This window comes from Phyllobates terribilis, unplaced genomic scaffold, assembly GCF_046119375.1.
Source record: "Phyllobates terribilis strain yellow unplaced genomic scaffold, ASM4611937v1 Scaffold_7__3_contigs__length_470593459, whole genome shotgun sequence".
In the NCBI taxonomy this organism is placed as follows: Eukaryota; Metazoa; Chordata; class Amphibia; order Anura; family Dendrobatidae; genus Phyllobates; species Phyllobates terribilis.
The window spans coordinates 385,773,072-385,785,348 of NW_027362767.1; the positions used below are offsets into that span (position 1 = coordinate 385,773,072).

Sequence of the window (12,277 nt, forward strand, 5' to 3'; positions counted from 1 at the left end):
TCTTCACTTGCATTTCCGCATGCGGGTTGACAAGCGCTTTCCAATCGATTTTAGCATCACTTGGAAAGTGCTTGACAACTTGGTTACACTATATAAATCCATGCAACCAGCATGGATTTATATAGTGTGACCGTAAAAGAATGGTAAAAAATAAAAAATATATACTTACCTTCTGATGGCCTGCCGACGTCAGCGGTCGCGTGACCCGTCACATGACTAAATGACTTCACGGCAGGTCCTTTTCAGACCATCGCGAGCTGCCGGCAAGCCAGGACGCATCGGATAAAGACACCAGGGGCCATCAGAAGGTAAGAATAATATTTATTTTTTATTTTATTCTTTTTTTACAGGTTCTATGGTACCCAGGTCCGGAGGAGAGTCTCCTGTCCTCCAGACTCGGGTACCATCCGCACATTGAAATGCATGGATTCTGCATGTACAGTGCGTAATCCATGCGTTCTAATGCAAGTCAATGGCGGCGAAAACGCCGCGCTTCCGCAAAATAATTGGTAATGCTGCGGATTTTTCCGCAATGATAATCCGCAGCGGAAATTTCCGCAGCATGTACACAGCACATGTGGATTATCATTGGGGAACATGGCAGACCTTCTACCAAGCGTTTTTTAAGCGTTTCTGCAGCAGAATTGCTTGAAAAACGCATAGTGGGCACACAGCCTAAAAAAAAATATTATAATTAATATTGTGCCAAATTAATTTCACGTGAACTATCACAGGGGATCATGTGACATGTCACGTGATAAATCAGGTGTGTGGGGGGGGGGGCCGCGCCTTCTAAACTGCCCGGGGCCCTTGCTACTCTTAATCCACCCCTGGTAAGGTGTCACCCTTATATAATGCAATAATGGCTTACAATAAGCGGGGGGCTGTGGCTGTTGTTCGGGCACCAGGTAAATGAGCATGCAAGATAACTTCATTTTGCCACCTGCCCTGCAAAACCAGACCAACATTATGCCCCAAAGTGGTCATTCTGGGGCTTAAATGTTGTAAATGAGTGGGAGCCAAAACCAGGTGAGGAACAATCAGAGAAAAGGTATAATAGAAACAAGTCACCAATTCTGCATTTATCTCCCACTCCTGAGAAAAAATACTGACCAAATACTGATAGTGGGGCCGTGGCCTAATACACATGGAGGAAACCACGACCTGGTTGTGCCGCCACCTCGGCCGCTGCTATAACTAACTGCACCCTTGCATCTGTGCCAAGAAGGCTCCACCTTTGCCTGTACTTCATTAGAGGTGGAATTTTTAGCTCAAGCCGTAAGACCACCCACGGCAGGTTACAAGCACTGCTTGTAGCCCCCTGTAGTGTCCACACATTGCTATGGCCTCTGTGAGCACCTTAAGGACAGAATAGGAAAGGCAGGACCTGGTCAGCCAAATCTGTCACCTAGAGAGTGAGCAAGGCACATTTCTACTTCTCCAGCAGTGAGAGGGTTAAGCATAAAGTCCCTCCCAGCGGAGGGAGGAGAGGCCAGGCTGCGCCCAGAGTATAACATGCAGGGAGGGCGCAAGTTCTGCTTAGTCTTACACAATGGCACCCAAAAATATTGTCATCTTTGGGGCCACCGGAATGACCGGGAAAGGGACCCTGGCGCGAGCTTTAGATGCAGGTAACTTACATTACATTGTTTCTACATAGCACATGGTGTGCTGCTGGTGTCCTGTGCAGTGCCTGGCGTGACACCTGCACACACTGCACAGTGCCCAACATGACACTGTACACACTGCACAGTGCCTGGAGTGACGCCAATATACACTGTACAGTGCCAAACATGATATTGCACAGTGCCCGGAGTGACGCCAGTATACACTGCTAGACATGACATTGTACAGTGCGAGGCATGACACTTGCACACACTGCACAGTGCCCCGAGTGATACCAGTATACACTGCACAGTACCAGGCATGTCGCCTGTATATAGTGGCACCCTGCACTGAATGGCACTCGCATACACTGCACAGTGCCCAGAGTGACATATTCCATTCCACTCCATTCCACATTTCATACACTGCAGAGTGCCCGACATGGCACAGTGCCCGGAGTAACGCCAGTATACACTGCACAGTTACCATGCCAGTATACACTGCACAGTGCCCGGAGTAACGCCAGTATACACTGCACAGTGCCCGGAGTAACGCCAGTTTACACTGCAGAGTGCCCGGAGTAACGCCAGTATACGTTGCACAGTGCCCGGAGTAACGCCAGTATACGCTGCACAGTGCCCAGAGTAACGCCAGTATACACTGCACAGTGCCCGGAGTAACGCCAGTATACGCTGCACAGTTACCATGCCAGTATACACTGCACAGTGCCCGGAGTAACGCCAGTATACGCTGCACAGTTACCATGCCAGTATACACTGCACAGTGCCCGGAGTAACGCCAGTATACACTGCACAGTGCCCGGAGTAACGCCAGTTTACACTGCAGAGTGCCCGACATGGCACAGTGCCCGGAGTAACGCCAGTATACACTGCACAGTTACCATGCCAGTATACACTGCACAGTGCCCGGAGTAACGCCAGTATACACTGCACAGTGCCCGGAGTAACGCCAGTATACATTGCACAGTTACCATGCCAGTATACACTGCACAGTGCCACAGAGTGACCACTGCATATAGTGCACAGTACCCAGGGTCTCACATGTATACACTGCACAGAGTGACGCTTTTATATACTGCACAGCACCCGGTGTGTCATATGTATACACTGCACAGAGGGATGACTGTATATAACCCTGCACAGTATCCGGCATGTCACATGTATACATCGCACACTGTCATGTGCGACACCTGAATGCACGGTGCCGGTGTGACATGTGCACATGCTGCAGTGTAGCCAGTGTCACATCTGCCTAACTAGAGGGTGGCTTCAGAGAGGAGCCCGGTATCAGGGCATACATGTGCCCACACTGATTGTGCACCCACTTTAACACTGAGTGCGCCGCTGGCTCTTCAAGGGTCAGTGTGCAGGGATTTGAGCTTAGGGAGCACAGGAACAGTGCTAAATATGCAAAATGGAGGGCGTAACGGTGCACGGAGTCATCGGCCACACCAAGAGTGCACCAAAGCACCCTCCTATGCATATGGATTATAAGTAAATTTATCTGCAAATACAACACTAAAATCTATATTACTGGTAGGATTTTTGATAGAGGCCAAGTCTCCTATATAAATGTTTAAGTAGCTGAATTTGCATTTTTTGGGGTGACAGACTCTCTTTAAGCCCAATGGGGCTAATTCACCGTCTTTTCCATGCGGAATTTGCAGGAAAAAAGTAGCGTGCAATATATTTTTGGGTTTGATATATCTTATGGGACCTGAGTAATCCAACTAAAGAGCGTATACTAAATGGTCTGTAGATGCGCCAAACCCCATAGACCACTGTGTAAAATAGACATTTTTAGTAAATGGGCCCCATAGTGCACATGTGGCACCTGGGGCCTTATGCTGAGTCACGGTGTGGGTGTTTAGCAGAGATAAGCCACTTTTTGGGTTCCTCCCCCTCAGTAAACATTGATCAGCATTAATCATTTGCTTCCTAAAAAAAGAAATTTGCATTCGTCCGTCCATACCTCCTTATATTTGTATGAACGCTCTCAGAATTTTGAGTCAAAAACTGGCACATCCTTCATCCTTTCTATTACTCTATATCCCCAGCTATAAGGGCTTGTTTTGGAAGCATTAACCCCCTCTGCGCCGCACCAGAAGTATATTTGGGGATAAAACTGACACCCTGCAAAGTTTGGGGCTGGAGATAAATTGCTGGGATCTCCTTTAACTCCTTAGATGCCACAGTCAAAACTAGTTTTGAGACTGACACAATTTTTTTTTTTTTTTTTGCAGTTTTATGGTGGCAGTCTGCATTAATTCTCAATTGTTATGAAAAGTGATCGGACGAATTGCAAAAAAATTGCAAAGTTATTCTTTGCTATGAAATTTTACTTAATCGCAAAAAAAGGACTATTAAGAAAATTCAGCAAAAATAATAAATTTTTATTAGTGTTGAGCGAACATGCTCGACACTGCTCAGTACTCGCCCGAGCATCACGCTACTCGGGATGTTCGGCGAGCACCGAGCATTTCCGGGTTACTCGGGCGGTAGCTCGGGTCTCCGCCCTGCATGTTTGGCGCTCTTTACAGAGCCAATGAACATGCAGGGATTGCCAGCCAGTCACCGAGCATTTCCGGGTTACTCGGGCGGGAGCTCTGGTCTCCGCCCTGCATGTTTGGCGCTCTTTACAGAGCCAATGAACATGCAGGGATTGCCAGCCAGTCACTGTAATGCCGCAGCCATGTTGTTTGTGGGCATTACAGTGATTGGCTGCCCGCACAGCGTCACCTCGAGTATTTAAAACCGGGCGCCGCCATCTTGGACACAGTCGCTCCGGATCAGACAGTGTAGGGACAGCGCTGCTGATTTAGGAGAGATATATCCTGCAAAATAGTTAGTGTAGGGTCTGTAAAGGCTGCCAGATCAAACAAACAGTCCTTCTCAGGACTAATATCCATCCCAGGTATATCAGGCAGGCAGGCTGTATAGGAGACGCAGTGGTTATACCAGCAAACGCTGCATTACAGTCCTGTGTTCTGCTCCTGTTGCTGAAATTGCTGGACTTAGCTCCAGGTCCCGGGGGCCAGGAAAAATCCTTTTTTTTTATCAAAATCCTCTTTTTTTTTTTTTTCCTCCTTCACAATGTACAAATACCCATCTTATTAACCTTTTGGTGTCCCCCCCCAAAAAAAAAGTGTGCCTCTGATTTTTCAGACACAAATATATCTGTTGAAAATAGTCTGGTGTAGGCCAGAGAAATAGAAGTGTGGTTTTGCAGTTCTATGGGCCATTTGTATCTAAAAAAAACAGTTTGAGTGTGTCGCTCACTGTTCAGCCGCAAATATATATATATTTTAAAAAGCCTGGTATACACCAGTAAATTATTACTGTGGTTTTGATGTTCCACGGTAAAACATCTCTATTATCCTGTTTTTGGCATTTTTTTGCTGTATAAAAATAATAATAGTGTCTCCCTGATTTTTCAGACACAAATATATCTGTTGAAAATAGTCTGGTGTAGGCCCAAGAAATACAAGTGTGGTTTTGCAGTTCCACGGTACAAACCTCTGTATTATCCACTTTTGGGCCATTTGTATCTAAAAAAAACAGTTTGAGTGTGTCGCTCACTGTTCAGCCGCAAATATATATATATTTTAAAAAGCCTGGTATACACCAGTAAATTATAACTGTGGTTTTGCTGTTCCACGGTAAAAAATCTCTATTATTCAGGTTTTGGTAGTTTTTTCCGTAAAGAAAAACAGTAGTGTCTCCTGACTGTTGTGACACAAAAATATATCTGTTGAAAATAGTCTTGTGTAGGCCCGACATCCCAGTGTGGTTTCGCAGTTCCACGGGTCAAATCGCTGTACTATCCAGTTTTGGGCCTTTGGTATCTAAAAAAAAAGCAGTTTGAGTGTGTCGCTCACTGTTCAGCCGCAAATATCTCTATTTAAAAAAGTGTGGTATACCCCAGTAAACAATAAGTGTGGTTTTCCTCTTCCACGGTTCTAATCTACTCTTTATTACCCTTTTTCCATTGATAGTGCAAGTGTAAGCTATTTTACTTCATTTACAATGGGCAAGGCGCGTGGCAAGGGACGTGGAAGTGGACGTTCTGGTGATGGTTCGTGCAGAGGACGGGGCCGTGGCCAAGGTGAAAATGTGCCACAACCAACAGCCACATCTTCTCGCTCCCACTTCTTGACCGAATTACTAGGGAAGAACAGAACAACACCAGTATTGAGAACTGATCAGTGTGAACAGGTTATTAATTGGATAGCAGACAATACTTCCAGTTACCTGGGCACCACCACCTCCGGTCTGTCTTCCACATGGTCAACTCTTAGTAGCCGTGAGTCTCGACCGCATACTCCTCCTCACCCTGATGCTCCTTCCTCCTTCCTCCCACCATGCCGAGTGTCGTCAGACAGCAAGTGATCCCACACTTGGACACTCTGAAGAGCTGTTCACTGGTCCATTTCCATATTTGGGCCCCTCGCCTGATACGCTTGAAGTGGTGGCAGAGGAGATCCCATGTTGCGATGCCCAAATATTTGAACAGCCACGGCCACAGGAAGTCGACGTTGGCAATCTGTCACAAGAGGTGGACGATGACGAGACACAATTGCCAGGAAGTGAGGAGGAGGAGGAGCGTGGTGCGCAAGTGGAAGAGGAGGAGGTGGTGGATGATCTAGTAACTGACCCAACGTGGAAGGAGGACATGAAGAGTGAGGCCAGCAGCACACAGGGGGAGGGAGGCAGAGTACCCCAACAGGCAGGAAGAAGCAGTGTGGTGGCCGCAGACAGAAGGCAGGCAACCGTTCCCCGTAACACCAACATGAGGGACGTTGCCAGTACAAGCGGTAGGTCTTCCAGAGTCTGGAATTTTTTTAAAGACTCTGCTGATAACCCCAAAAAGGCCATATGTTCCACCTGCCATGCCAGCATCAGCAGGGGTGACAAAACTACCAGCCTGACCACCACCGGCATGATCAGGCACATGGCAGCAAAGCACCCGACTTTGTGGGGCGAAACCCAGGGTCCACGACCAGTGTCAGTGGGTGTCACCACTGCTTCTTCCACTGTTGTGCGTGCAATAGAACCCCCTGTTGTGTGTGCAAGGCAATCCCCTGTCCATACTGCATGTAAAAATGCCCCCTCCTCTCAGTCTTCACTTGTTATGGCAGTTTCTCAAGAAACAGCATCAACGTCCACGTCCCACCGCAGCGTTCAATTGTCCATATCCCAGACCTTTGAACGAAAGCGGAAATTCGCAGCTAACGCCCCACAGGCCACAGTCCTAAATTCGCACATTTCACGACTGCTTGCATTGGAAATGCTGCCTTTTAGGCTGGTGGAGACGGAATCCTTCCGCAATCTTATGGCGGTGGCCGTCCTTCGGTACTCGGTCCCCAGCCGACACTATTTTGCCCGGTGTGCCATCCCCGCACTACACAAGCACGTGTCCCAAAGCATCTGCCGTGCCCTCAACAACGCAGTTACTGGGAGAGTCCACCTGACAACGGACACGTGTGGCCAGGGACGGTACATCTCTCTGACGGCACACTGGGTAAACATAGTGGAAGCCGGGACCCAGTCGGACCTTGGGACGGAACACATCCTCCCCACACCGAGGATTGCGGGCCCTATGTCAGTCAGAGTTGCCCCCACAGTGTACAGCTCCTGCGCATCCTCCTCCTCCTCCTCCTCATGTTCAGCCTCCATCTCAGATATCACCACATCAGTTACAAGCTGGAAGCACTGGAGTACTGCCTCCGCCAAGCGGCAACAGGCTGTGCTGAAACTCATAAGCTTAGGTGATAAACCTCACACTGCTTGTGAGTTGTGGACAGCTGTGAAAGAGCAGGCAGATCTGTGGCTGAGACCACTGAACCTACATCCCGGCATGGTCGTGTGTGACAATGGCCGTAACCTGGTGGCGGCTCTGAGGCGAGGTGAGATCACACGCGTACCATGCCTGGCTCATGTGCTTAACCTCGTGGTTCAGCGGTTTCTTAAATCGTACGCCGAGTTGCCAGATCTGCTCGTGAAAGTACGCCGCCTGTCAGCTCATTTTCGCAAGTTGGCTACAGCTTCCGCTGCCCTTGCTGTGTTGCAGCAGCGTTTGCAGCTTCCGGCACACCGACTGGTGTGTGATGTCCCCACACGTTGGAACTCTACCCTCCACATGTTGCAAAGGATTTGTGAGCAGAAGAGAGCAGTTGTGGAGTACCAGCTGCAACAAGGCCGTCGATATTCAGGTCAGACTCCACACATAAGACCTCAGGAGTGGACCTGGATGTCTGACATATGTACCATCCTGAAAAACTTTGAGGAGGCCACCAAGATGGTGAGTGGCGATGATGCCATCATTAGTGTCAGTATCCCACTTGTCTGACTTTTGCAACGCTCTCTGCAGAGAATTAAAGAGGAGGCATTGCAGCCAGAGTATGATGAGATGGATCAAGAAGCCGTAGCGGGCGATTACACACAGCCCAGCCTCATCTCATCCCAACGTGCATTGGGGGACAATGAGGGAGAGGAGGAGGAGGAGGAGGAAGAACAGGAGCTGCTATCATGCGTTGTAGACGGTAGTACCTGTACAAGTGTCATACCGTCGGTTCAGCGTGGGTGGCCTGAGGACAGGGGGGAGGAGGAAGAGGAGGAGGAGGAGGAGAGCATGGTCAGTTGTCATCTTGGTGAGGACACGGAAATCTTGCCCGTTACCAGTCTGGCACGCATGGCTGACTTTGTTACGCTGCCTTAACCGTGACCCTCGCGTTGTCAAAATGTTGGGTGACAGTCATTACTGGTTGGTGACACTTGTAGACCCCCGCTACAAGGAGAACTTTCACTCTCTTATTCCTGAGGTGGAGAGGTCTACAAAAATGGGGCAATACCAGAAGGCCCTTGCTGCAGAACTCTTAAAAAAATTCCCATCTGAACACGCTAGCGGCAGAGGTCACAGTTCGTTGCCCAACCAAGGCGTACAGGCGAGAGAGATGCAACTCCAATCCAGCAGAGGCAGGGGAACACTGTCAACGTTCTGGGACAGTTTTCTGACACCCGCCCAGCTTACAGGCGCGGGGTACTCTCACAAGGAGTGGAAAGTTTCAAAAGATGGTGAGGGAGTACCTTGCCGATCGTACCAGCGTCCTCCGTGACTCCTCTGTGCCTTTTAATTATTGGGTATCCAAGCTGGACACTTGGAATGAACTCGCTCTGTACGCCTTGGAGGTCCTGGCCTGCCCTGCCGCTAGCGTGTTATCGGAGCGTGTTTTTAGTGCCGCTGGGGGAATTATAACTGATAAGCGCACTTGCCTGTCAACTGACAATGCTGACAAGCTGACCCTTATCAAAATGAACAAGGGCTGGATTGGGCCAGACTTCTCATCACCACCAAATGACAGCAGAGTAACATAAAGTCAAATCCACTGTGTTATTTCGGGAGGTGTATTCACATGCACCGCTTCACACCCACACATGGGTATACGCTTCCTCGTTTCGGCTGTTTAATCTTCTTCTCCTTATCCTCAGCCTCCACCACCACTATACCACCAGGGTGCCAGCATTGCAAGTTCTTCCGTCCTAATTTTTGGCAGCTTTTGCTTGGAAAGCATAAGCAAATACTATGGGACACCCACTCCCCAATAATGGGACTTATGTTTGTAATATGCTGTACTGCATGGCTCTTGTAAGGGGCATTGCAAGTTGCTCCATCCTAATTTTTGGCAGCTTTTGCTTGCAAGGCATAAGCAAATACTATGGGACACCCACTCCCCAATAATGGGACTTATGTTTGTAATATGCTGTACTGCATGGCTCTTGTAAGGGGCATTGCAAGTTGCTCCATCCTAATTTTTGGCAGCTTTTGCTTGCAAGGCATAAGCAAATACTATGGGACACCCACTCCCCAATAATGGGACTTATGTTTGTAATATGCTGTACTGCATTGCTCTTGTAAGGGGCATTGCAAGTTGCTCTGTCCTAATTTTTGGCAGCTTTGCTTGCAAGGCATAAGCAAATACTATGGGACACACACTCCCCAATAATGGGACTTATGTTTGTAATATGCTGTACTGCATGGCTCTTGTAAGGGGCATTGCAAGTTGCTCCGTCCTAATTTTTGGCAGCTTTTGCTTGGAAAGCATAAGCAAATACCATGGGACACCCACTCCCCAATAATGGGACTTATGTTTGTAATATGCTGTACTGCATGGCTCTTGTAAGGGGCATTGCAAGTTGCTCCGTCCTAATTTTTGGCAGCTTTTGCTTGCAAGGCATAAGCAAATACTATGGGACACCCACTCCCCAATAATGGGACTTATGTTTGTAATATGCTGTACTGCATGGCTCTTGTAAGGGGCATTGCAAGTTGCTCCGTCCTAATTTTTGGCAGCTTTTGCTTGCAAGGCATAAGCAAATACTATGGGACACCCACTCCCCAATAATGGAACTTATGTTTGTAATATGCTGTACTGCATGGCTCTTGTAAGGGGCATTGCAAGTTGCTCTGTCCTAATTTTTGGCAGCTTTTGCTTGCAAGGCATAAGCAAATACTATGGGACACCCACTCCCCAATAATGGGACTTATGTTTGTAATATGCTGTACTGCATGGCTCTTGTAAGGGGCATTGCAAGTTGCTCCGTCCTAATTTTTGGCAGCTTTTGCTTGGAAAGCATAAGCAAATACCATGGGACACCCACTCCCCAATAATGGGACTTATGTTTGTAATATGCTGTACTGCATGGCTCTTGTAAGGGGCATTGCAAGTTGCTCCGTCCTAATTTTTGGCAGCTTTTGCTGGGAAAGCATAAGCAAATACTATGGGAGACCCACTCCCCAATAATGGGACTTATGTTTGTAATATGCTGTACTGCATGGCTCTTTTAAGGGGCTTTGCAGTGCAGTTCAGGGTCTTTACTGATGATTATAAGGTAGACCCTCCCGGGAGTACTGGCTAGCATAAGAGGCCTGGTCAGTCTGTGAGCAAGCAGGAGTTCCCCTGGCCAGGTGGAGTTGTAGGCCTCCCCGTCTGTCTGCACTCTTCCTGGCTACCTTGCTGTAAGCGGGTAGAAGTAGCCCACGTCCCTGAGTGTACCGTGTAGTGCTCACCCGTATGGCTGGTGACTTGGGGCCTTCTGTTAGCCTCCGCTCCACGACGGCGGTGCTGGTCCCTTGCTTGTGACTGAGCCTCCGGGCTTCTATGGCCAGAGGACCTGAAATCCCCTGCCGGCTGGTTTCTGCTGCTGGATATATAAGTCCGCACAGCTTCGGACTCCTGTGTCCGGTTCCTATTGTCTTCTGCCAGGGCGAGCTCTGCTCAGCTTCCAGCCCCTCGTCTTTAGCTCCTAGCTCCTACAGAGCTCCTTGCTGTTACTTTCCCTTGCTCTCACTCTGACTCTGACTGTTCTCTGTTCTCTGACTCACTCAACCCCACCCCAGATCCAGTTTATAAGGGCAGAATTCTCCCCTCCCAGGACTGGGGCAGGAGGATGTTGCATGTTTAAGGGATCCTGACCAGGAAACCTCCCACTTGCTCTCCGACGTAATCTCTATTACTGTGGTGACCAGACCCCTGGGGTGCCACACATGGCTCTTGTAAGGGGCATTGCAGTACCTCATAATTTTTGGAAAGCCTTCCATTCACTGCTTAGGCCAACAGTGCACAGGAGACCCAGTTGCTATAAATGGAAAAAAAGGTTTAGTTAACGCCCTCTGACCTCCATGTCATTTCCAAGGGGCATTGGAGTGCCTCGAAATTTTTGGTAGGCATTGCACTCACTGTATGCCCTATAACTGTGTAGCCGAACCGCTCCTTTTGTTACAGAAACATATCCTACAAGACATATCTGGTTGACTGGCCTGATATTGATGTGAATGGTCCCTGTTCCTCCTGCTCTTTCTCCTTTGCCACCACCTCATCCATCATTTATCACCTGAAGCTTTGTTTTAACGGGAGTCATAGAACTTGGATAGTAGCAGGAAAACATCCAGCAATCCTCGGAGGAGGTAGGATATGCGCCAAAACGCTGACCTCCTCAGGCCTAGCTTCTACTACATACATGCGCTTGCATTACAACAAAACAAAGCAGATGCTAACTTCTATCATCCTCATCATGCTCCTCACCTTGGCACTCTCAACTCCCCTGATGGAGAAGCCAGGGCCCACCGGAGGAGTCTGATAGTCCGGTGGGCTCGGCCAATGCTGCCCTAAAGCAGGCCAGGCTAAGAAAAGTGTGGGAAAGGTTACTGGTACAAATAGGGGTGGCTAGGGACCGAGTATGGACACCCGGCCACCCCCTGGAGGCTGGGGAGCAAGCGGGGACACCCGGCCACCAGTCGGCTGGGGACTGAGTATGGATACCAGGCCGCCGACACAGCCATGGCGTGGTGGCCAGATTCCGCCTCCACATGCTTAAAAGGCCCAATTTAAAGTGCAAGCAAGCAAGCAGTATGGTATTGCAGCCTGGGGGTGGGTGGGTGGCAGGCTGCATACTTGCGCTTGCATTGCAAGGAATGGGAGAGGTACAATTGAACACTGCCCTGGGACAAGGACTTGAATGGGGATAGTTGCAAGTGTGCAATGACAGGTGCAAGGTGGGAGGCATCTTCGCATGTACCATGAACAGGGGTTTGGCATGCACACACTACAGCGGAATAGGCTCTCCTTCCCACTAAATGCACTGGGGAGGGCACA

General features: G+C 48.9%; 1 protein-coding gene across 1 annotated transcript in view; it reads left to right on the top strand.

Moving 5' to 3' along the window:
* Nucleotides 1-1,471: 1,471 nt before the first annotated feature.
* Nucleotides 1,472-12,277, top strand: part of BLVRB (biliverdin reductase B) — a 39,614-nt gene continuing 28,808 nt past the window's right edge. The window contains exon 1 of the mRNA XM_073641483.1: nt 1,472-1,631. Coding sequence (XP_073497584.1) covers nt 1,553-1,631 — 79 coding nt within the window. The 5' untranslated portion in view covers nt 1,472-1,552. The remainder of the gene's footprint in view (nt 1,632-12,277) is intronic.